The sequence below is a fragment of the Arvicanthis niloticus genome, chromosome 22 (genome assembly GCF_011762505.2).
Source record: "Arvicanthis niloticus isolate mArvNil1 chromosome 22, mArvNil1.pat.X, whole genome shotgun sequence".
Classification (NCBI taxonomy): Eukaryota; Metazoa; Chordata; class Mammalia; order Rodentia; family Muridae; genus Arvicanthis; species Arvicanthis niloticus.
Genome location: NC_133429.1, coordinates 29,476,944 through 29,504,154, shown reverse-complemented (window position 1 = coordinate 29,504,154; position 27,211 = coordinate 29,476,944). Strand labels below are relative to the sequence as shown.

The 27,211-nt window shown below is 37.2% G+C and overlaps 1 protein-coding gene across 1 annotated transcript in view; it reads left to right on the top strand.

Moving 5' to 3' along the window:
- Positions 1–27,211, top strand: part of Acss3 (acyl-CoA synthetase short chain family member 3) — a 173,636-nt gene that overhangs the window by 19,900 nt on the left and 126,525 nt on the right. The window contains exon 2 of the mRNA XM_076920151.1: positions 10,665–10,809. Within this exon, the coding sequence (XP_076776266.1) occupies positions 10,665–10,809 (145 nt within the window). The remainder of the gene's footprint in view (positions 1–10,664; positions 10,810–27,211) is intronic.

Below are 27,211 nucleotides of genomic sequence, written 5' to 3'. Positions count from 1 at the left end.
GTGGCCTCCTTTTGAATATCATATTCTAGAAATAATGCATGCCTCAAATTAGAATGTCTCTTTATGAATCTGATCCTGGGAGAAGGACAAATCTGAAAACTGGGTCCAGTTTAACTGTATTTGGTCTTAATATTTACTTCTGACCCTTAATATCAAGTTACCTATAACGTCTTTCTTCCACGTTGAACCAAGTCTTCTTTCTTCTCACTTGAATTCTCTGTTGTTTCTGCATTTACTCATAGAACGCAAATGAGCCATGATAAATTTGTGTCCTCTCCTTCTTTTCTGAATTTACCATCAGGCATGACTCACAGCCTAAGAATCTTGAAGAGCATCCATTCATGCCTTTTCTCCTCACTGACAGTGGATTCAGTTCAGATCACAGGTATTGATTTCCGGAAAGCCTTTCTTTCTCTTCTTTTCACCCTGGGATGTGTTTCTTAACATTGCCAATTCATTCACCTTTCATTTGATATGATCTGGCTGGGGTGTGGATGTGTGTGATGTCCTTTCATGCCTAAGCAGTCTGGTCCGTGCTCAGAACCTTTGTGATAGGTTGTGAGGGTAGATACTCATGGAAAAGGATACGGGGGAATAAAAAACATCTCAATATTTGCACCGAGTTTCTTCGTCAAACTAATTGTCCTTCAAAGAGAAGTTCTTTCCAAACAATTCCACAAAAACCAATATCCCTAATGGTTACGTTAACATAAGGTTATTACTCTGCTGCTAGTAAGCAATTACCCAATTTGGAGGGTTTCCTGGAACAGCCAGTTGCTACTGCCCAAAGCCAAGTGCCTGTAATTTAGATAGGATGTCAGTGTGTGACTAGAGCAACAGGATGCTCTCTCAAACGCGCTTAATGCGCTCTTTGTTCATGTGTAATAGTAGTCTTTCGAGCTAGCCATTGTTTCTGTTGAACTGCAAACTTTAACTCATGAGACTCTTTTCCTATTTCTGTTCATTTGTGTCAGAAGAGCACTACTTGATTTATGCTCATTCAACCCTGTAAGAGTTTATTTAAAAATAAGTGTTGACCTGGCGATCCATCCCATATACAGTCACCAAACCCAGACACTATTGTGGATACCAAGAAGTGCTTGGTGGCAGGAGCCTGCTATGGCTGTCTCCTGAGAGGCTCTGCCAGAGCCTGACAAATACAGAGGCAGAGGCTCACAGGCAACCACTGGACTGAGCATGGTATCTACAATGGAGGAGTTAGTGGAAAGACTGAAGGACCTGAAGGGGTTTTCAACCCCATGGGAAGAACAACAATATCAACCCACCAGGTCACTCCACCCCACCCCCAAGCTCCCATGAACTATACCACAAACCAAAGAGCACACATGCAGGGACCCATGGCTCCAGCAGCCTATGTAGCAGAAGATCTCTTTGTCTGGCATCAATAGGGAAGAGAGGCCCTTGGTCTTGTGAAGGCTTGATGCCCCAGTGTAGGAGAATGCCAAGACAGGGAAGCAGGAGTGGGAGGGTAGGTGAGGGAGCACCCTCATAGAAGCAGGGGGAGAGAGATAGGATGGCGGGTTTACAGGGGTGGGGGGAACCAGGAATGGGGATAACATTTGAAATGCAAATAAAAAATTTTCCAATTAATGAAAAGGAAAAAAATTAGTGTTAAGTATATTGCCTTGTACAATGAATGAGTTACTACAGGCCTCTGGTTGTAGGCAGCTAGTAATCTAGCAGAACATGAAGGTTAAATAAGTGCTGAGAGACTTAAAAATGGAAACACGTTCATATCATTTGCCTTCAAGTCAGAAAACATACTTGTTTCCAATTCTAGAAAATAGATGTCTCTGAGATTCCTTCCTCTCTGCAAAATGGGGAGACCATTGTTTATCCCCAAGGATATTTGTACATTATGTAATTCAATATGCATATAAATTGTAAAACACAATAATACTATGAATAAAATGTTTGTATCTCCTCTTCTTCAAAACTCTTTTTATCCTTGTTCCTGATCTGAAAAGGGCATACGGATTTGATATTTGTAGATCATAAATTCTCTCTCCCTTTGATAGCAGCTTCCCTTATGCTTGTAATTCCTTTTGATTCACCTCCTTCACACCCACGCTTTTATTTCTTATTATGACTCTGCCCGTCAATAGATCCTTCCAGATCCCATTTCCTTGTTTATCTCACAAGTCTTAACATTCACTGTGATCTCCAGGACTTCTCCCTCAAATTCATTTCTGGGAAGCTTTTTACCATGCTGAAAACCCTTTCTTGGATTTCTGTTTATAAACACAGGGCTCTGGCATTGGAGAGGAGGCTGAGTCTTGTCATTCCTGCCTGGAGATCTCCAGTTTCAAAGGAACCCCTTTTCTTGAGTAGCACTAAAGCACTTGACCTTCCCAAGCAGAACCTGATCTTTGCCCTGTTTGCATTCTCATTTCACTTAGCTTGGGCACAAAAACAAACAAACAAACAAAAAACCCAAAAAACAAAAAACAAAACAACAACAACAAAACAACAAAAACAAAAAAAAAACCAAAACCCATCTATCCCATTAATTTTCAGTTCCTCTCTCCTTAGCATTAAACTTTCCATTTCTATTTGCTGGAAAGCAGGCAATAGACTTGTACACCCTGAAGAGAAGCCAGTCCAGCCCAGTTTCTTAAGCATCCTCACTTTCATAGCCTCAGTTTCCACTCTAGTTCTCACCCTGTACCAACCCATCCATGGCTATGGGGCAACACAGTCTATCCTCTATCTAGACTCGTCACCCAAAGGTCTTCAATGACCTGTCTGTCATTTAATTCAGTGATTGAGTCCCAATATGATCTCTCTTCCAATCCAGGAAGTTGCTACTTTCTCGAAATTTTCTATAACTGTCCTACTCTACATGTCATTCATCTGCCGTATTATTTAAGTGTGATTGTTGTGTTGAGTACTTGATAAGTAGCTAGGGTCCCTGAGGACACCTGTCTCTGATGTGCAGTAGGGTAACCTGACCCTTTAGTGAGTGGATGGAAATGGGCTGTAATGCAAAGCTTACTGACTAGAATTCCATAGGCTATGTTGGAAGCTGTACCATGTTTCATTCTTATAAAATAGGATGGTGTCATGGAATTGAGAGACAGAGTTTATATTCACTCAACTCATCTCTATGTGGCAGGATAATTAATGCTACAACTTAAAGGATGTCTATTTCCCATTCATATAAATGATAGGTATTTTTAGGTCTAGAACAATAGTATGTTTTAAAATACTTAAATAATAAATGAAAATTTACATAACAAAATATCTTGGAACACAGGGAAAGAACAGCATGACATTATTGGGAAGGGAGGTTGGTCCTGTGGAGGCTTGATGCCCCAGAGAAGGGGGGATGCTAGAGGAGTGAGGTGGTAGTGGGTGGGTGGTTTGGGGAGCACCCTCTTAGAGGTCAAGGGCAGGGGTATGGGTGGGGGTTCATGGAGTGGAGACCGGGAAGGGTGGTAACATTTGAAATGTAAACAAATAAAATGATTAATTAAAAAAAAAGAAAAAAATTGTGAGAGGAAATTTGCAGCTACCGTTTTAGTTTTACCACTGACTACTGAGTGAATAGAATCAATTGAATAGTATATTTCATCATCATTCAACACATTTTATATATATAAAAAAAGTCAGACCTTTGGGAAATCTCAAAGTGTAACGCCAAATACAGTGTCAAAGTAACACATTATCTTTACAATGAGCCATATTTACACTCTGAAAGAGAAAACAAAATCCTGTGAAGTGTAATTTTTGGAGTATTAGTTATTTTTATAAATGGGAGAGACTGTCATTTAAAAGCTACCCATGGATTTAGAAGTGGCAGTAGCGAGACAGCATGTAGCTTTTCAATTGACCTTTGCTGAAGTGGTTTGGTTGAAAGAGAAATAAACATCTTGTCATAGTAGAGTAATCAGCATCTTGGAGCTGAGAAGTCCCTCGGAGTTCACTTGATTCATTCATGCACAGTGCATCCATCTCTGTGTTTGGCCAATTTGTGCTGCTACTAAGAGCCACATTGCCCTGCTCACTGCGGCACCACAGTTCAGCCGAACATTGCTTGCTAGCCCTTCTTCTTCTGGATTTTCTTCCTAAGTACTCTGGAGGACGTTACTTTTCCCTAAATTTCTTTAAGCATAGTCTCAAAAGAAGAAAGTATACAGTTATAGCAATGTGAATATTAATATATTCAAAATTTAAATACAATAGGCAAAAATCCAAATATAGTGTGTATATGTGTATGTGTTTTTGTATGTGTATGTAAGTTTGTATGTGTGTGCATGTGTGTGTTTGTATGTGTATGTAAATTTGTATGTGTGTGTATGTAAGTTTGTACATGTGAGAGAACATGTCAAAGTCATATAATGACTTTTAGGAGATTGTTTTCTTTTTTCACCTTATTTTATGTTTATAAGACAGGATCTCACGTAGGCCTGGTGGTTTGAACTCAATATGCAACCAACCAACCATGAACTTCATCCTTTAATAGTACTGTTTCTACCACCAGAGTCTGGAATGACATGAGAATGTCACCATGCCATGGTGGGGATCCAACCAACAGCCTTGTGCGTGTTAGGCAAGCATTTTATGAATGAAATTACATCTCTAGTCCCTCTATTTGGTTTATGAGGCAGAGTCTGATTTATTTCAGCTTATTCCAAGCTTGCTGTCCCATAAGCTTCTGCACAGTCCTACAGTTAAGACTTGAATTTCCTCTTAGGCATATTATTGTTACAGACATACTACTGTTTTGTCGATGTGTGCTGGGGATTAAAGGTTATTGAGTTTTCACTCTTTGAGCCATTTCACCAGCCTTTTGTTGTTTTAATGGGTCCATGCATGTGAAGAATTGGCCTATGAATACAGATGAAATAAAAACTAGTGGCTTCTGGTTTTGATTTTAAGTGGAAGACACACTTAACCTTCTTCTTTAGGTTGAGTACAATGGAAAACATAGAACTTTATAATTCATGTCTAAATAGGAAGACTTCTGACAAATGAGCACAGCCAACTAAGAATTCAAGACCTTAGAAGTGGGGATGGAATAAGTTCTCTATGTTTTCTTTGTGCTTCTATAGCACAATTTGTTTGCTGGAGAAGCTGACAACCTAGAAGGACCACAGAACACACATTTAAAAGTGTACTACAATCAGCACTTCTCTCTTCGGGAAAAGAAGCAGAAAATAGAAATCCTACCTGTACAGAAAACACTAAATGATAAGTGTCCTAATCTTTTCTAGCAGTACAGAAAACATTAGTTCAAACAGAGTACTCACCTGGAAAAGCAGAGCAGAGTATCTAGGGATCTAATTTTTTCCCAGGCTGTAAGGAAACAACCCAGTAGTCCTTTCTTCTCTACTGATGTCTGGTAAGTTTATGAGCTAGTTAGAACCTTTATTCTGGTTAAGTTAAGGAGGTCACATGAGGAAGAGTCATGTAGAACCATTCAACTTCTCACTGGGGATGGAGAATGAGAATGTAGTTGAAAGTTGAAATTTCATCTTAGCTAATTTCCTAGGGGTATTAAGGAATTCTAATAACAACGAGAACTTAGACATAGGTTGGGGACGAAGTGTCTCCCTTTCCAACTACACTGTTCCAGAATAAATCAGAAGATTAAAATGTTATATTTAAATAAGCTACAGAGAGATGTAACACCAAATCCATGATGTCCAAGGTATAATCAAAACATGCTATTATACTGAAGACCAGGGAAACATCAGCATGCGTGACAACGATGATCATCAAATAGATATGACATTTAGATGGCTCCAATATTGGACTCATTTGACAAGGATTTTAAAGCAGCCACCATTAAAAAATGCCTCAAATAATTATCAATACATTTGAAGGAGGTAGAAGTCTACAGCAAATTAAAGAGAAAACAAATGAGCAGAAATCGGGATAAATAAATCAGTTATTTGTATCATCTAAATTACATAATTTTATTCCAAAACTTAAGGAATAATATGTAAGTATTTTAAGTGTCACTTCAAATACAACTGAGGGTGGGGGTTGGCCAGTTTGAGAATGCTCTTTTATTCCTGCTTTTATCTTCCACCTTAAATATATCAAAGTTTTTATATATAGTACCAGTAGTGTTCAGTATTTCCAGAATTTGATTACTGAAGCCACACTGCTCACAAGTACACTGAGGCGCCTGCTATGTATCTTCTGACATGGTATTAGGCTAAGCACAAAACTAGAGGAATGACAAGCAGTGATAGTATCTACTAATAGCCTATTATTAGGAGTACTTTGTTTCCCCAGTGACAGTCCATTAGAGAAAACTAAATTTTCATTTGCAATTGGCTATCAATTTGGAGACAGCTTCTTGGTTAAGGACCAGGGCATGTGTCCACTCCTCTTTTTCAGCTAAGGATCCCATCTGGTGCAGAATTACAACGATTTCATATGTTCCATAAATTTCAGTATGCTGTGCATTCATTTACATTCGATTTTAGGATGTTTTCAATTTCTGCTTTGACCCATTTTTTGTTAAGTAGTGAGTTGTTCAGTTTCTTTGAGTTTATAGGCTTTCTTTTCTTTCTGTTGTTGATATGCAGCTTTAATCCATGATAATCAGATAGAATGCAGGGTGTTATTTCAGTTTCCTAGTATTTGAGGATTGTTGAGGGTTGTTTTGTGTCTGAGTATGTGGTTAATTTTGGAGAAAGTTCTATGTTGTGCAGAGAAAATAGTATATATTTTATTTTGGGGTGATATGTTCTATAAATATGTTTTGTTGGCTTATGACATTAGCTCCAGCATATCTCCGTGTTGAAGGTAATATTTATAATGTGGTATCCGATCTGACTTGTAGTTACTGGACACCATCTTCCCAACTAGGCAAGGCCTGAGGCCATGAGCAGGGGTGGGAGCACACCGCTGTTCGGTTCAGCTCAGGCTGCCAGCTCAGGTGGGCCAGAATACCGGCGCTGGCACCAACGAGATGCCAGCGTGGTAGATTGGCAAGAGCCATCTTCCACGCTGTCTTCACAAGGCTGAGCCCAGACTATCCCACCATCAACAGAGTACCCGGTAGAAATGAGACTCTAATGCTTAAAGATTATCCAAAGGCTTTATATGTTTGGTAATGCTCAATAAACAAGATACACACACAATTAGAGGTGTTACCCATTACTTAACCTAGATTACAACTACCTTAGACTGTTAGAGACACGTGCACATCCACTGCCATCTTCCCCTCTCTCCTCTGGTCCTCCCCATCTTCACTTCTTCTCTTCCTTCTCCTCTTCCTCTCCTCCGGACTCCTCCCATGTTACTGAGATTATTGTAAAATATCCAGCTACATCTCTGTTTATTTTTTGTATGGATGATCTGTCTATTGGCAAGAATGGAGTATTGAAGTCTCTGACTATCTCTGTGTGTGAGTCAATATGTGATTTAAGCTTTAGGGTTACTTTTATGAACTTAGGTGCCCTTATGTTTGGTGCACAAATTTATAGGAATTGCAAGGTCCTCTTGGAGGATTTTTCTTTTGGTGAGTATGTAGTATCCTTTTCTATCTCCTCTGATTAATTTTGTTTAAAGTCTATTTTGTCAGATATTAAAGTGGCTAATCTGGCTTGATTTTTAGGTCCATTTCCTTGGAAAATCTTTTGCATCCTTTCATCCTGAGGTGATGTCTGTTCTGTCAGGGTGTGTTTCTTGGATATAGCAGAAGGATAAATCCTCTTTTCACCCACATTTTGTTAGCTTGTATCTTTTTATTGTGGTATTGAGAACCTTGAGGAGCGTTATCAATAAGCAGTATTTGTTGATTCTGTTATTTTGTTGCAGTGTTTGTTTCTCCTGATTTGCTGGTCTGATATTCTTTTTTTTTTTTCAAATCACTCATTTATTCTTATTTTATGTGCATTTGTGTTTTGCATGCATGTTTATCTCTGTGAGGATATTAGATCCATGAAGTTATAGATAGTTGTGAGCTGCCATGTGGGTGATGGGAATTGAACCTGGGTTCTTTGGAAGAACATCCAATGATCTTAACCACTAAGCCATCCCTCCAGGACCCTGTTCTGATATTCTTTATTCCTTATAATTGAGGTTGTGGTTAACCTCTTCAATTTGGTGGGGTTTTTTTTTCTTGTGATCTCTGTAGGGCTGAATACTGCTTAAATTTGATTTACTGTGGAATGTCTTTCTCCTTCTATTGCAATGGAAAGTATATAGTAGTAGTAGTCTGGGCTGGTATCTGTGATCATTGAAGATTATGCAGCATATCTTTCTAGAACCTCTGGCTTTTAGAGTCCTTATGGTGAGGTCAGGTGCTATTCTAACAGGTCTGCCTTTATATGTTATTTGATCTTTTTCCTATGTATCTTTTAATATTCTTTGCTGTATGTTGTATGTTCAGTGTTATGATTATTATGTGCCTAAAAGAATTTCTTTTCTGCTCCAGTCTATTTGATCTTCTGGTTGTTTTTTTTTTTTTTTTTTTTTTTTTTTTTTTTTTTTCTGTACCTTGATAATCACCTCCTTATTTATATTGGGGAAAATTTCTTGTATGATTTTGTTAAAAATGTTTTTCTGTTTCCCAGATTTGGTCTTGTTATTCTGTCCCAGATTTTGTGGGTGGTTTTTGCCCGGATTTTTTTTTTTTTTTTTTTTGGTCTGTTTATTTGCTTTTTTCTTTCTTTCTTTTTTTAATTTAATATTTTTCTCGATTGAGGTATCGGTTTCCTCCACCCCATCTTTAACATCTGAGAGTTTTCTCTTCCATTCCTTGTATTCTGTTGCTGAGGTTTGTCTCTGAGTTTTCTGCTGGAATGCCTATCTTTTTTCATTTCCAGTTTCCCCTCCCAGTTTTAGTTTTAGTTTTTTTTTTATTGACTCTATTTCTGCTTAAAAATATTAAATTGTTTTCTTCATTTCATTCTGGTGTTTTTCTGTGTTTTCATAGATTTCTTTAAGGGGTTTACTCATTTCCTCTTTAAGGGCCTTCTGAAGTATTCAAAAAGGCTATTATGAAGTTGTCGTCTGGTGCTTCATCTATACTGTATTTCTCAGGACATACCATAGTAGGATTTTTGGGCTTTAGTGGAAACATTTTGTCCTAGCTATTATGTTTTTATTCTGCCTTCTAGAATCTTGGGTTTTTGTTGTTGTTGTTGTTGTTGAAAACTAGCTGGACTTGTTTTTATTAGATTAGTATCCCATTTCTGGGTTACTGCTGCCCTCTCTGGTTTTTAGGGTATTGTGTTGGCCTGGTAGAGAATGTCTCTGAAGCTCTGATAGGTATGATCACAGGGGATGCAGGGGTTTCATTAGACTGTGTTTTGCTACTGGAAGATTCCACTTAGAGATGGAGATTGGCTAGAAGAGCGTGTCTGAAGGGGTCCCCATGAGGGAAGGAATCAGGATATAACACCAGGATCTGCTTAATCCTCTGTAATTGAGAGTAGAAAGAGCAAAGAGGCCACAGTTTATAGTATGCTACAGAGATGGGGTTGAGTCTCAGAAGACTGGGTTTTGAGGTAACAAGAATTAGTGAGTCTGAAGAGCACCTACGTGACTCACTGGCCAGTGTGGCCTGTGAAAATGGTTTATTTGGGGCAGGTTATAGTCCATCATAAAGAGACTCAAAGCAGGAACTTCCAGGCAAGAGCTGCAGCAGAGACATGGTAGAGTTCTGTCCCTTGCTTCCTGTCTTAGTTAGGGTTTCATGGCTGTGAAGCCACACCACAGCCAAGGTAAGTTTTATAAAGGAAAACATTCAATTGGGGGTAGAGTACACTTTTAAAGGTTTAGTCCATTGTCTTCATGGTGAAAAGCATTGCAGCATACAGGCCGACTTGGTACTGGAAGATCCTAGAATTCTACATTTTGATCTGAAGGCAACCATGAGGATGAGACTATCTTCTACAGGCAACTAAGAGGAGGGTCTCTCTTTCCACACTGGGCAGAGCTTGGACATAGAGAAATCAAAGCCCACACCCATGGGGACACATTCCTTTTAACAAGCCCACATCTCCTGATAGTTTCACTTCCCATGGCCAAGTATATTCAAACCATAGTTCAGGTGCATCTGACCAGAGATGATATAGTCTACATTGGGCTGGATATACTACCGTTAATTAACAATTTTAAGCAATGACCCCACAGACATGTACACAAGACACTCCAATGGAAACAATCCATCAGTGAGTGTTCTCTCTTTCTAAGTGTCTGTTGACAATTGAAGCTAACTATGAAGATATATTCAAAAAACTGCTTTTGCTAGTGTTTGTCTATTTGTAATAGCTAGCAGGACTTTCACCATACATCTGCCATTTTCCTATTCATAATCTTTAATGCTTCTGCAGCACGCTTCCCTAGGATTCATTTTACCTCTATAAAGTATATTACTCAGGTGCTGTAGACCACACTTTCATCCTCAGCAATAATATCCGCAAAGCTGTCAGTTGAAAGTGAAAAGTATATTTTTTTTTCTGCTATACATTAATATAGATCCATATTTATTCAAGTAAAAATGTTCTTCGGCTGTCATTTTTAAAAATGTGCTTTACCACCCTCATTTCCTGACACAAAGTGCTATAGAAAACACTGTCCTAAGAAATCTCTGGCAGCAAAATATGTAGCAAAGTAGTTAAATAAAAACTGTATTGTGAAAAGAATCATTCATCTTTCTTTCCACTGTGTTTCAGGTTTGTGGAGGGGGTGCTTAATATTTGTTACAATGCTGTTGATCGGCACATTGAAAACGGCCAAGGGGATAAGATTGCTATCATCTACGACAGTCCTGTTACAGACACCAAAGCAACTATCTCCTATAAGGAAGTCTTGGAACAGGTAATGCCATAAACTTTCTGTCCATATTGGTTATTATATAGAAGTTATGTAGATAACATGGGTTCTCATTATATAGCCATTCTAAATATATGTCTTAGCACTTTTTATAATCTTTGAAGTTAGCACTGATTTTCATGTGAACAAATTAGGTAATTTTCTTTTAATTCCTTGGTTGGTAGTTTATTAGTACCAAAAGGTGCTTGTTTTACTGGGAGAAGTGGCCATGTGCTCAGAATAATTTTAAATGCTTTTCTTGCCCTTTCTGCCCATCTCCATTGCCCCTACTGCGATGAAAAGAGACTATTCCTCATGTTTATATGATTGCTGGTCTCCTACTCTCTTCCCACCCAGCACTGCTCATGTTATATTATCATATAATTTTTTTCCTTTCTCATTTTCTTGAAAATTTCAAAGCAGTTTTAATTTTTCATTCATCTAATTACTAAGGATATTGAACCCTTTCACAATTATTTCTTGGCCGTCTTTGTTTCTTCTTTTGAAAATTATCTATTGAGGTCGGTGGCCCATTTTTAACTGGGTCGTTTCTTTTCCTACCTCTTGGTTTTTGAGTTTGTTGTATATTCTGGATATTAATCTTTTGTCAGCTGTGTAGCTGGCAAAGAGTCTGTCCCTGGAGGCTGGCTCTTCTGTTGATTGCTTGAAAAGGCTTGATGGAAGAATTGAAAGGGAAGAAGTGATGTAAATATATTTTAATTACAATGTATTTTTCCTAATCATACTGTTAATTGGAGAGTAAAATCCAGATTCCCATGGTGGACAAGAGACAATCTCATTTCTTATTTATAATCTGCTATTCATTTCCCAATATTCTTAGCCAGTCATACTATGTTTCCTCTTCTGCCTTCCTGCCTTCCTCTTTCCTCTTGTCTGTGGTGTACGGATGTGTATGCACATGATAGTGAATGTGCACACGCCTGCTGGAGGCCTGAGGTTGACTTGGGTGTCTTCCTTTGTGGTTTTGAGACAGGGTCTCCTTGCTAATCCTGAAGATCACTGCTTTAGCTTGATTTTCTGGTTACTGAGATCCTAGGATCTGCCTTGTCTCCTTCCTCCCAGTGCTCGGTCACAGACATGACACGTGTCCACGTAGCCAGCTTTTACGTGGTTGCTGGGGAAGCTCACTCAGATTGTCAGCCTTGTGCTGCAAGCCCTTTATATACTGAGCCATCACTGTGAACAAACTATCATCCATTCCCTCGGCATTTGTGTCTTTGAAGCTCTGCGTTCATCCCTTTTGTCGCACTCACGCTTTTCATATGTTATTTTAGGTGAATCACGTTGTTCATTAATGGATGACAATATGCTTTCTCCTATTGTTAAAACATGCATAAAGTGCTAGAAGTAATTATAAAGATGTTTGAGTATTTTGGATGATTGGAAATTGTAGGGCTGTGAAAAGGGTCTTGGTTTTGGTCAAAGCGCTGGCTGGAAAGCCTGGAGACCCAACAGGTATCTATTGCCTGTAAGGGATGGGCAACTATTCCACTGTGCTCCCAGAATCCAGGAACTCCATTGACCTGCACTGTTCAGTCATGTTCAGGGCAATGCAGCCCCACCCAAAGAGCACAGGTAGAGGGCATGACTACAAGCCTCAGGCCCTAGAGAGATTTACATACTAAGGAGATTCCTGAAGGCCACAGGGCAGAGCCAATTAAGCATTCTTCCCCAGCCCCCCTCCCTATTTAACTCAAGTCTGCCCTGAGTTGGGGGGTGGGGGGGACTGCACATCCAGACTCAACTACCATCCATCATGAAAATAAAGCCTGTAAAACTCATAGACTTCCTGGTGTCATTGGGGCCTCACTGTGAGGAAATGTGGAGAAGGCCTTTAATAAGTTGCTGTAGCTACAGCCTCCATGCCTAACTTCCTGCCTGGAGGAAGTTTCTGCATTTCCAGCCACCCTTCCTACAGGAAATAATTCCAGCTTTGTGGGCATTACACTGTATATGTTTTTAAGGGGAAATAGAATTGCAGGACACTATTTCGTATCTCACTATTGGCATTTTGCATCAGAAAAAATGTTAATGGGGTCAGAGGAGAGTCATCTTCTACATTGGAAAACGTTCAGGAACATCCTGACCTCTACTTGCAATTTGCCAGGAGCAATTGTGCCTGGGTTGAGATGAATACATATGCATTCAAACATTGCTAATTACTTTCCTTGGCAGAATTTCCCCAGATTGTGTTACATAGTCCAAGTAGTTTAATTGGACACACTTAGGTCACATGAGTAGAATTTCTAGAAATGGGGAGGAAATATTTTATCCTCTTCATTTTGTACTATCAGTTGGGACTCTGTCTCACTCTAGACCACTGGTCCTAAACCTACCTAATGCTGCAATCCTTTAATATACTTTCTCATGCTGCGGTGACCCACAGGTATAAAATTATTTTTGCTGCTACATCACAACTGTAATTTCTATATGAATCATAGTATAAATATCTGATATGCTGGGTATCTGACCTTTGTGAAAAGGCCCTTCATCACCAAAGGGATTATAACCCACATGTTGAAACCCACTGCTCTAGAACAAAAACAAAAGAATTTCAGTCCAGTCGAAAAGACTATACATGCTGAGTGCTCCAAGACTTGACAAAAGATAAAACCCAAACAGAATGCTACACTGTATTGTTTAGTGTATTTGGTGTTCTGCAAATTGAAAAATCTATATTTGTGAAATGAAATACACAGAGTTGACACTGGAATCAAGCAAAGAAGTTACTCTATTACCAAATGTGTTTATAATATATGAGAGTCACAATGTTAATATAAGAGGAAATAGAAACCGTATGAAGTACCACATACTTTGTTATAGGTTCACATGGACACATTGTAGACAAGGTTTTATCTGTGATCAAACCTCTATGGTTTGGGCATACTGTCACAATCTCAGCTTGAGAATTTGAAAACTAAAAATAGTTGTACATTTTAATTGATGTTAGATTGTACAGAATAAGATGGGTTTATTCATGCACTGTAAAGCTATTATCTCTATTAGCATATTTGAATTCAATAGATATGCAAACATTAGAGTCAACGAAGATCTGTAGGGAAATTTTAAGCAAGAAGACTGGCATCTTTTTCTGTGGCTTTCCCTTTAAATTACGTAATCGTCTAAGATCATCACATGCCGATGATTATCTCAGATTTTTTTTTTCTGCTAACTCATCTTATTTTCACATTATCAAATCTGGACTCAGACTCTTTTGACTTCTGTGCTAGTTCACTAGTTTCAGTGAAGCCTGCCGTAAAAGTACTTAAGAAAACCATTTCCCTCAGCTGCTGACAGCCTCTGATTTTCTAGGCTTTCTTCTCCAAAGTATTAAAGGAAGAACTGTTCCACAGAGAGGGGGGCCCATTGTTCTGCTGCTTTCATTACCTGTTTCCAGCTCCCCATGGTCTTTATTTTATTAAGTGAGGAAGACAGAAAGATATAATGAACATTGCCTTGAGAACAAATACAAAGAACGTTTTATTTTTTTTTCTCTTTCTTTCTTTCTTTCTTTCTTTCTTTCTTTCTTTCTTTTTTTTTTTTTTTTTTTTTTTGGACCAGGATTCATTTAATCTACTGTGTTTCATTTTCACTTGGCAATTCTGGATAGGTGAAACTGTTTTAAATTTCTTATGTTTCTTATTTAACTAACAAACTGTACATTTTAGACTAACTTGCCTGATAGGGAAGATCTGACAATTTTAAAGGAAGCGCCAATGCCTTTCCAAACTGCTGTGTTCTCTGCAGATCTGATTATTTTAAATAACCTTTTGGTAAGACATTTGTTTAGGGATTAGAGTCCTGCTTAAGGTCTATGTTCCATTCAGTAAAATGCTTACTTTTTTTGTTGTCACGTCTTGCTTGGAACAAAGGATGCCTTATAACTGGACTATTCTTTTACTGCCAAGTGCTGAGAATTTATGTAAATTCAATAAATAAAATAAATATGAAAATTCAATTGTAATACAAGAGTCAGAGTTGGGTGGAGCGATGCAGGAAATGATGAAATGATGAAGTACTCTGCAGGAAAAATCATGGAGAAGCACTAGTGTTTAATGTTTATTCCGCAGTGGTAAACTCCTGCAGTGACTGGATGTGCCAGGGTAGGTTGATGCCCAGGTGCCCCTCCTCCTTCTCAGAGGAGAAGCTGAGGGAGCATGGGAAAGGGGTTGTGTGGGGAGGGTAAGAGGGTGGTTGTGATGAGGATAAAAAGTGAATGAATGAATGAATGAATGAATGAAAAATTATTAGTGATAACTAATTTATTACTTTTTATTTTTGTAGCTTTAATTTTTTAAGTGTATGTGTGTTTTGTCTACATGCATGCCAGCACATATGCTCTCAAGGGCCTTAAGAGGGTGTAGAATCCTCTGGAAATGGAATTACAGATCACTGTGAACTGCATTGTGGGTACAGGGAATTGAACCTGAGTTCTCTGGAAGCTCAGTCAGTGTTCTTAACCACTGAGCCATTTCTCCAGCTAGCCCCTGTAATACCTCGTTTCTTAAGACAAAAGGTTTATTTGAAGCTACCATTCATCATTGCATGGGCCTATTTATTTGGGCCTGTGATGTGTAAAAGATCGACGTGATGGAGAATTTGTGGTGAGGCAAACTCCTCATGACTGGGACTCAGAGCGCCATAAGAGCCATAAACTTCTCTGTAGATAACAAATACCAGTGACCCAAGGAGTCTCCACTGCTGCTTCCAGTCTGTTAGTGATGTTTGTATTATTTGTAGAACATTGCCTGACACATAGTAATATTTATTGAATGATGAATGCATAAACAAAGGAAGAATATACTATCATTTGAAAATCTAATGTCCACCATATTTACTTGAATGGAGTTTTCTAAACTACATTACTTATAAAACTTGATCACCTTTCCTAACTTATTTTTCTTCTGCTTGGTTATCCAAGATATATAGATTCTCATTTGGTTCTTTAAAATTAGTATCTGAAAACTCTGAATTCCAGGAAGCATGTGTATGCTTATTTTACTCTTTTCATTTTAATTATATTCAAGTTAACAGATAATCATATTAAACCTCAGGGTAATATAAGGCACATGAGCTTGTATGGACACACATATATTATGCAGAATGTCACTAATTTAACATTGAACTTGTCTCTCAGTTTGGATTTTAGATTCATTATCCCACCAATTATGAATTTTTATGTTTATTCACCAACTAAAAAGGTGACCTTCCATGAAGGACAGCTGAGAAATTTCATGAACAAAAGTGTATGAAGAAAATTGATAATACATAGTGTGTGTTAAATTTCCCTGATCTAATTCACCTCAAAGTGCCTATTATCTTTATTAAAGGTAATTTTTTGCAATATAATTAGAGCTGTAATTATGAAGGCTTAGTCATTTAGCAGGGGAAATTACTCTGAAATCATGGCCAGTGTTTCGTGAAAAGTCCACTTCCAGGCCCTGCTCTTCAGAAGGCTCTCCTCAAAGTATAGAACCCATCTTCTCAGAAATAGTTTAGGGGACAGCAGCCTGGCACTCCTTTATCATTAGAACTAATATTTTTTTAACAGACTACTCCCCCCCCGCCCCCAGAAGCCAAGGTACAGTATCATATACTCAAATCTATCCCTGCTGGTGATGGACTTGTTGAGGGAAAAGAAAGCAGTATTTCTTCTGTTTTCTATCTCAAGTGACACAAACAAGTATTAAAACCATCATTTATATTGCAGTCAAACCCACAAAAGAGTGTATGTATACAAGATAAATTATTGTTTTGATGCTTGGTAAATAGATGGGAATGATACTGATATATGTCGAAGTTGTAACCATTCATGTAGTTCCCCTCCCAGGGTGCATTATGTTCAGCTGTATACACAGATAACGTATATTGAAATAAAAAGAAAAATGATAAACACATGCATAATTACAAATTGTATTTATGTGGAACTAGACCAGGAAGCGTGGTATTCCACAGCTAACAGAAGTTCTCATTACTGATTCCTTCGTTATTTCTCAACTAGTTCCTATAAAAGTACAACGCTGACATGTACAGACCATTCCTGAGATATGCCTGTGCTTAAGCTTCATACAGATTGAATAATGCAATATTGTTTTAGGTGTATAGGTTTTTCTCTCTCAACTTTCTGTTTGTGACATTCCTTTCATCCCCGGAGGCTGTGATTTAGGTATTTAGGAACTGTCTGGTTACAAGCACTGCCAGCTTTAGCGATGCTATGCATGTGGATTGGGATACACTTGGGCATGAGGTGTTTAGTTCCATTTTGGCTCAAGCAGAGAGTGATTTAATTCACCTTGGTAGCAGCAATTGCTGTTACCCCCTGCTGCATGGGAATATAAGCTTCCAACATTGCTGACAGAAACATGCCTATTTAAATTTAGATCTTTTGGTGTGTGTGTGTGTGTGTGTGTGTGTGTGTGTGTGTGTGTGTGTGTATGTGGTACATATGGCTTTAGTTCATTTTTCCAAGTAGACAATGAAGCTGAGCCTTTTTCCCCCCTGGATTTCATTTTCTTTCCCATCCTCTATTCAGAAACTCTCACTCAGAGTTTCCACCCGTCTGCTTTTGTGCGGGATTGTTAGTCTGCTGTGACCTCAGGTTTTGGGGAGAACCATTTTCACAATTAATAGGAAGTTCTGTGCATATTTGTAAGCCTTTAGGAAAAAATGACAACGATTTTTGTGGCACAAGTTTCAGAACTTGTGTGATTTTAAGAATCTGAAGCTAGAAAGATATTCTTTTCTATTTTTAAGGTAACTAAAGGAAAAATAAACAGAAATCTATACCATGATAGTTCTCCTTAGCTATTCTTTGAAATAATTTGGACAAAAATATTCTCCAGCAGAATGTTTTGAAAGAGGAAGCTTGAGTTCTAGTCTTTAAGTCAGAAAATAACACACACACACAAAAATCCACAAAGATAAACCTGTTTTGATTCTTTTACTAATTTAAAAATGTCCAAGAGCATTGGAATTTCTGTGAGGAGATGCATGGATTCGGATTATGACACAGTTAGGAAGAAGATGTTTGGTTTGATGTTAGCTCAAGCGGAGAGTAAGTTGTTGTGATTTGATTTTGAGTGATCAAATCCAAAGCTTCTTACATTTTTTATGCTTGTGAGTTCTTTTTATGATGTACTATTATAAATACTATTATATATACATTTTCTATGAGCAAGTCAATTCCGCAAAATCACAAGGCTCCTTTATTCATTATTCTGGACTAAAATGGTGAGATATAATGTATTTATGTAAAACACACAGGAGCTACCCATATATTGATACCTTGGATACTTTATGAGGGCCAATAGTGAATGACACTGGCTCTGTATGCAGGGTAAGCACTTTGTCTTTTAACACAATCATGTGTATTTAATTTAAAACAAGTTATACTCAACTAAATACTAACTTGAATGGCTTCAAAACTCTTTACAACTTAGAAAATTTGTTAGGGCTGGAGATTATTCAAAATAAAGGAAACAATTACAAGTCTATTATAATAGACAATACAGGAAACTATTAATAAAATGGGAGAAACAATGATGTGATACTTGCTAGCTTCCTGTTTTCAATATTTGGAATCACTTATTTTTTTTTTTCTGAACAAAAGCTGTCTGTTATTTTTACATCAGTCTAAAATAGCAGCCATACAACCAATCTCCTTCAATTTTCTCAGCTTCGTTTTTATAGATGATGCTATCCATGAAAGCAAGATTACTGTTTGGAATAAAAACTAACTTCTTTGCACTTCTTGCCATGCCAGATGCTATTTTACCACTGAGAGACTGAGAGCACCTTCCTTGTAATTTTCTCCAAAGGACTGGTTTATCCTCCATTTTATACTCTACTTGCTAATGTCCTAATGTGATCTCTTAGATGGAGAAAAGACTCCTGTGGGTAGAAGCAATATTCAATTCATCTTCTAACCTTCACAGTCGCGACACCCGGCCTCCCACAGAGAAGGATCATATCACACACTGACAGAGTTCAGGGATGGAAATTCAATAACGTTCATTAAAAAGTAAAGACAAATCTAGTCTGTGACTAAGAGAAATAATTATTTCTAAAAATATCTCTGTCCTCCCGCATTTTAATTTCCACACGAGGATTTTTATTTTTAATGGGGTGAGCACAGGCCCTGTCTTAATGTGTTTCCTAAATTTGAAGATCTATATCCTATCCTATTTAAAGCTCTACTTATGATATTTTTCTTATGTTGCCGTCTTTAAAGCCTGGAAAACTAGTCTTTATTCTTGTATTTTCTTAGTGAACATATCCTATTCATTGGTTGGTAGACCTTACTAAGTATGTGTCTTTAGGTTAACCACTGAGCTACCAGCAAATCAATTCAATAAAGTTACAAGGCTCTTTTCTTTAATTCATTATTCTGGACTAAAATGATGAGATACAATGCATTTATTTATGCAAACACTCATGAGCTACCCATATATTAATACCTTGGATATCTTATGAGTGCCAATAGTGAATGATACTGACTTTGTAGGCAGGGCAAACACATTTTTGGGGGGCAAATAGATCATGAGGATAGAAGACAATACACTATAAAGAATGCAAAGGATGAATCAAAGACCAGAGAGGAACTTAAGCTGTTCCTTTACATAGGTATTAAGATAAATCTGAGCCAAGCCATAAATACAATGTAACAAATAACATTTAAATATTTATGTAAAAATTTTATCATGCAGAGACTGTGAAACAATAGTAGACCTGGCCCACTGGGAAATCTAGAGAGTGGTAGAAGGTGATGGTGGGAAACCAAATTGTGTAGAACCTTATAGACCAGGATTTTATTCCCAGTATAATAGAAGAATCTCATATGGCTGAAGGAGTCATCTATTCTTCTCAGTAGAAGCACATGAGTTAAAGGGAAGCAGATGACAGCGGTTCAGCAGAGAAATGCATAGGAACAATGTCCATTAAATGAGTCCAGGACAGAAGCTTCCAGTGACAGATAAACAATGTGGAGACAGAGTAAAGATATTTTGTGTCATGGCTTTCTGCTGGCTGTTCCACACATATATGTCATCTCGAATTTCTACCTACAGATTTGCAAAAATCTGTGATCTATCTGTTACTTGCATGAGCGCCCTTTGCTCTCACATTTGAGGTCATGTTCTTTCACCGTAAAGGTCTGCTTGTTTTTATGTGATTTTTTTAATACTAGAATCATTAAAATGATGACATATTTGTTATTTTGTTCTTTTTCTTTTTATGCATTTATTTCTTTGATATAACATCATACAATATGCATGCTTTCCATAATTTAAAGTGTTCATAAGAATTTATGCAGTTCTTTGAAAAAAAAAAAAGAAATATCTTACATGTTGTCATCTGAAGGCCAAGCCACTAAAATTTTAATACTCAGGTTTTCTTTGTACCTCGTCTTGGACCTATGCTGCCATTAACACAGCAAGGAGAAATTCTTGTGGTCACACCTTACCCCCTTTGCTCTCCAACAATGAAGCTACACCAAGAAATCTTTTTCTTTTATGAAGAAATCTTTTCTTTTCCTCATAAAAATATGCTTGTACACTGGTTTAGTTATTTTAATTTGATCCAACCCAATTTCAGTAAATCTTTTTGTACCCTCCTCATCTGTTCTTCATGGCTGTCATTTGTATCATTGAAGTCATAATGAAAGCCCATGTGTTCCAACTCTCGAAACAGTAGGTAAAGATATAAACAGACTCAGATGGCCTTGCTAAATCTTCCATTTGGCTATTTACCCATAAGGAAAACAGGAGAGTAGAGTGTAGTCAGGCGGATTGGATGGGGAGTTACATGTGTCAATTGCAGAGAATTATTTCATAGTTTAAACTAAAGATCTTACATTTAAATAATTACTCTCTGTGAACATCAATAAATAACAAGTCTAAAATGAGTTAGTGCTGAATACAGAGTATCATTTGATGGCTAGTTATAAATAAAAAAAAAATCCATTTTGCTGCAGTATCCCTTAGAGATATAGTGCATGTTTACTTATATATCATTAATTGCAGTAGACAAAGAGATTATAAAAATGAATACATTATAATTCTTAACCCATAGTCTTCCATTGTTTTTCTGGTGAGAAAAACACAGAAAACAATTGAATATATTGTGATACTGTTGCAACAAAGCCTTTTATAGTAACGCACTAACAATCTTTAGTATGAAGAAGGAACCAACCCAGGTTTAGCAGCTCCCAAATTGATACATACATCATTTGGGTCATGAAAGGTGCATAGAACTATATGTCTCTTACCTTAGTGACTCTGCTAGAGCTTGTGCAGGTCCTAAAAAGACTTGCCTTTGTCATACTTAACAATGATGGTACGTATTCTGAAGCTAAAACTGCCCTTGCTGGTAGTAGTTCTTGCTCTCTGCTCATGATGAATTTAGGAGGATCAGAAGATGTGTGGTTGTTAGAGAATAACAGAGGAAGAAAGGTCAATGTCAATGTTCAAAAACAGCAAAGTATGAAAGAAAAATACTTTTATGAGTAGAATTGCAAGAGGTGGATATAATCATGCCGTTTCTCTGTTGATTAGCATGCAAATATCCTGTATACTCAGCAATAGCAGAGCTGGACACCCCAGCAACTCAGTTTCTGACCTTTAATAATTAACATGGGAAATTAGAAAATCATCTTACCTGACATAAATGTCATAAGAACTAGAGGATAAAGTTCATTAACAAATATTTAAAAACACCAAGTGGCTAAAGTGGTGGAAATAAAATCAGGAAATAACATTGCCTTTTGAGTATGTGAAAAAGAATTCTTTATGAGTCTTTTTCAATTATATAAAATAATATCATTATGAAGATAATGTTATCAAAATTATTGAAATTAATTTCATTTGCATCATTTGTCAGTTTTATGTTCATACTTATGCACTTTGTAGAGCTGTATCATAAAGTAAAATAAATCTGAATACAGCAATGGAAATTCACAGTCAATTACATAATTTCAAGATTATAGATCAGGGGAAATGGATGGTTTATTTTATCATGTCATATATGATATTACAAAGCTATATGATTTTATTGTATGTGTTTGTATGGGAAATTTTATATATAAACATTTATGGTATGTTATTATAATAGCTGCTTTGATTATTAGTTAGTGTGTGTTTTATATATGTGCTTTAATCTTCATTTAATTCTATATAGAGTCTTTGGTTGATTCAGTTAAATGTTATTGGAAAATATCTAACTACTGAGGTGGTCCTATATCCTAATCTCATTCCTTATTCCTTATTCTGATAGTTTTTTTTATGAACACTTTATAAGCATTGGTTGACTTTCAGGATGTACCAAGCAACAAAACCATGAAAGTCAATAGAAACATAGCCTAGTGAGGCAAAATGTACTTGATATGCCCAGAGCAATGGTTATATTGTGTACTGCTGATGGCATTTGTTTAATTAGTTCTTTAATTAAATAACAAACACAGAATTGACCTGAACAGGCATGGATTCTGTTGATGTCTTTGTTTATTTTATACCAACCTTTCTTTAAAAGATAAGAGAAAATAAAAGAGTATAAATAAGGTTATCAATCTTTTTTCTTCAAAATCACAAGCCACACAAACATTTTATTTAAAAAAAATGCTTCATCTTTTTTTATTGACTACTTCATTTTAATATGGAATTAAACCTCTTAGTCTCTCTGTTTTTTCTCTTTCTACACACACACACACACACACACACACACATATACACTCACACAAATCAGTCTGATAAGTAAGATAAAAGTAAACCCACAAACAATTAAACTACTTATCATATCAATATATTAATTTAACATAGTGAAATATGTCTCCCTACAACTAAAAGACGGAAGTGATACAGGTAGCTTTGACCTTGAAGACATGATCTCTTCAATGCCTCAATACTTGAATCACATATTGGCGACTGAACTTCAATAAGACTTTTGATTACAAAATGTTCCATGACGATATTGTCTGAATTTACAAGAGATTATAAAAAGGAACACACAATTAATTTAAATGATTGCCTAGAGAACCCAAATATGATTCTACATCAGTGAAAATACAAAAAAATAAACAAAAAACAAAAAACTTTCTTACAGAAAAATGAACTTTGAAAATATTTCTATGGATACCAGTTAGAGAAACCCTGAATTGAACCTTTCATTAGGGCAAGGGAAGAAAAATTTGGCTTCATTCGCATCATAGTTTAGTATATTTAGTGTTCTTCATTAGCCAATTGTGGTGGTTTGAATAAGAATGACTTTCATAGACTAATGTGTTTGAATGCTTGGACACAAGGAGTAGCATTATTAGGGGATGTAGCCTTTTTGGAGTCGGTGTGGCCTTGTAGAAGAAAACACACCACTGTGGGGAGCAGGCTTTAAGGTCTTAAATGCTCAAGATATGGCCAGGGTTACACATAGTTTCTTGCTGCCTGGGTTCAAACTCTCAGCTCCTTCTGCAGCATTACCATGTCTGTCTGGAAGCTGTCATGTTTCCCATTATAATGGTACTGGACTAAACTTCTCAAGCTGTAAGCCAGGCCCAATTAAATGTTTTCCTTTATAAGAGTTGCTCTTTGCAGCAATAAAACCCTAACTAAGACAATAATGAATTTAAAGTATGGAGAGAAAGGGAGCATGCCTTAAAATAATTCTTGCAGAAGTTGGGGAGATGGCTAAGTAGGTAGAGACATTTGTATTAGAATGAGAACTTGGGGGTCACAGCCTTAACATGAAACCCTAGAATTAGGGGATAGAGGGTAACACCAAGAATCTTAGGGATTGCTGGCCAGCCACCCTAGTAAAATAGTCAAAACATTTAGTAAGCTCCATGTTCACTGAGATACTTTGTCTCTAAAAATAAGATGAAGAGTGATAGAGGCAGACACTACATATTTAGGGACACACACATTTATACACACACACACCCAAGTACATGTGCATATACATGTGTACAATACATGCAAGTAAACTAAAAGGCTTTTCATGTTTGTTATTACACAATAAATATGTAGTGTTAATATTGCTAAAATAGGCTTGATGATTATCAAAAGAATATAGTCTTATCTAGAAGAATTACACATAATTTAGCTTAATTGAATAGTGTTCATTAATATAATAGAGCCTATACCATTTAAAACATTGATCTGGAAAAATATTGTATGTTAAACACATATGATAGAGTATTTGAGAGTGTATCTATAAACATATATGAATGTACAATTTTGAGAACTAACTTCTGTAATAGTTAAATTTTCTGTTTCATTGTAGTCTTAGTAGATAATATTTAAAAATTAAAAAAACACTAGAAATGGAGAATTTCATTTTTAAAAGAAAAATGCAGAAAACACTCTACTTTGAGTGGAGTTAATTTTAAAAATTCATTTGACAACTTCAGCGGGAATTCATACATTATTTCTCAACATATCTGTGAATAGTTACTTTTGGGTATTTAAATTTTTATCTAATCATTTTAAGTAGTTTGAATGAGAATGGCATCTTTCTTTCTTGATGTCTTAGTTATTTCTCTATTGTTATGATGTCCTTGGTCTTTTTTTTTTTTCCATCATTAGAAAGTTAATTTAATTTAATTATATAACAATTGTGTTTGTTCCCGGAAGTGAAGAAAGAACAGTGAACAAAGGTCTTATATTTAAATTCTTGGTTCTTAGTTGGTGGAAATCTATGGAAAGGGTTAGGGTTTTTGGAGGAGATGTGTTACTGGGGGCAAGGCTTTGAGGTTTCCAAAGACCGTAACAGTCTGTTTTTTCTCTATGCCTCCTACTTGAAGATAAGGATGTACGCTCTTAACTATTGCCCCAGTACCATGTCTGCCTTCCTGCCTACTTCCATGATCCCTAATATGATAGTGTCGTTATACTCTCACTCTCAGCAACCATTAGCTCCTGTAGTGGTTTGTATATGCTTGGCCCATAGGGAGTGGCACTAACAGGGGGTGTGGCCTTGTTGGAGAAGTATGTCACTGTGGGAGTGAGCTTTGAGACCCTCCTTTGTAGCTACATGGGAGCCAATCTTCTCCTGTCTATCTTTGGATCGAGATGTAGAACTTTTGGCTCTTCCGGCCTTACATCTGCCTGGATGCCTCCATGCTTCCCACCTTGATGATAATGAACTGAATCTCCGAACTTGTAAGCCAGCCCCAATTAAATGCTGTCCTTTTTAAGAGTTGCTTTGGTCATGGTGTCTGCTCACAGCAATGGAAACGCCAACGAGAAAAGAAGTTAGAAACAGGAGTGAGGTGTTACCGTGATAGACCTGAGCATGCTTTCATTTGGAAGACTTTGGATTTGGAAAACAGTGGAATGTTTTAAGTGGAGCTTAATAGGCTATTGTTAACAGGAATATGGAAGACTTTGTTGCTGAGGGTGACTTGAACTGTGGAAACCTGGCTCTAGAGGTTTCAGAGGAGAAGAATTTTAGTATGTGACTAAGAGACGTTTTTGTTTGTTTTTATTTTTTTAATTTTAATTTTTTTTGATATTTTGGTGAAGAATTGCTGCTTTTTGCCCTTGTCTGAAGAGTCTGCTTGAAGCTAAGGTGAAGAGAGTCAAATTAATTGCATTGACAAAGGAGGTCTCAAAACAACCAAGTTTAGATTCTGTGCTGTGGTTCAGTCTCATGAAGAACATTTGAATGAAGTATAACAAGTTTAGAAAAGGAAAAAAAAAACAGCAAATGTGTGGTTTAAGTAATAAAAGGGCACTAGGAAGTACAATGGAGCTGAATACTCTGTTCAGGGAGATAAACAGACTAAGAGAGTGGTAACCTTGGGACAAGATCTCACCCCAGCTAAGCCTATTTTTTATGTGTTTGCATTTGAACAAGGAGTAGTTATAGCATTATTATATGGTTATTGTTTTCATTTGGACTTCTAATCTGGAATTAACTACGATTCAGAAAGGGAGAATACCCTTGTGATACTGACCTTAAGGCTGGAAGACAGTCTTTTGATGTGGATCTTGAGAAAGAGTAGCCATGACAAGTGGGCCATACCTTCTCCTGGAAGCCTACATAAGGACAATAGAAAAAGGAAGGGGCTCTCTTCTTGGTCTGTTTGTACTTACTTGCCAGCACATCTGTTGGAATCTATTTCTTCAGGATTCCAGCTTATACAGAAGACCAGCTGAAACACCGAGCCTTGTGGAACTGAGCGACTACTAGATTCTTGGATTTCCCATTCACAGCTGACCATTGTTGAGTTAGTTGGAGTGCAGACTGTCAGTCATTCCAATATCCTTTAATATATAGATACATTCCATAATTTTTGTGACTCTAGAGAACCCTAATACAGCTCCCAATTCTTTTTTTTTTTGTTGTTGTTTTGTTTTGTTTTTCGAGACAGGGTTTCTCTGTGTAGTCCTGGCTGTCCTGGAACTCACTCTGTAGACCAGGCTGGCCTCGAACTCAGAACTCAGAACTTGGATGCCTGTCTCCGCCTCAATGTTTTATTTTATAAGAAGTCTTGGTCATGGTATTCTGTCCTGACTATAAAATCATTGAACATTTAACTCATAATAGAGCTGAAGTCCTATGTGTTAAGTAATGAAAATTAATACAATCAATAAAGTTAAAATAACTAGGAGGGAAATGAACACAAATGCAAGCCTTTGAACTCACATTTCTAGAAATGTATAATTAAACTTATTGGGCACAGGGATGGTGAGGTCCAGGCTTACAGTTCCATCATGGAGTTAAGAATCACTTTTTGCCTCCATTCAAGAGATCTGACAATACTGGCAAGAGGAGCTCCTTGGTTAAGCAACAATATAAAGCAATAACAAAAACCTAACCAGATGAGGTGATCTGAATGATAAATGGTTCCCCTTAGACTCATATGTAACCAAGGGCTTTTCAACCTGTGCCCCAGTTCCTGAAATAACTACTCTGAGACTTAATTATATATGAATAAATACCTAGGCCATAAGTTTGGCCTTGTTCCCAGACTAGCTTATAACTTAATTAACCTATTTATTCTGTTCTACGAGTGCCACATGGCTGGTTACCTCTTTTCAGTTTCATGCTTCTCCTCAGAGTTAGGCATGAATTTCTCCCGTGACTTTCTCTATCCCAGAATCCTCTCTCCCCATTGGAACTCCCACCTCCTATTTCTTGCCTCAGCTCATTGGCCAATCAGCTGTTTATTGCCAGGTAATACAGAGCACAAGACATTCTCCCTACAGACGCATATATATTTGAATACTTGGTCTCCAGTTTGGTTCTGTTTGGAAGGATTAGGAAGTATGGCCTTGTTTGAAGAGGCATGTATGTCACTGAAAGCAAGTTCTGAGACTTAAAGATTCCTGCCATTCCCAGCATCTCTCTGATGTATGGCTGTGGATCAAGATTCGAGTTCTCAGCTGTCCTTTCACTA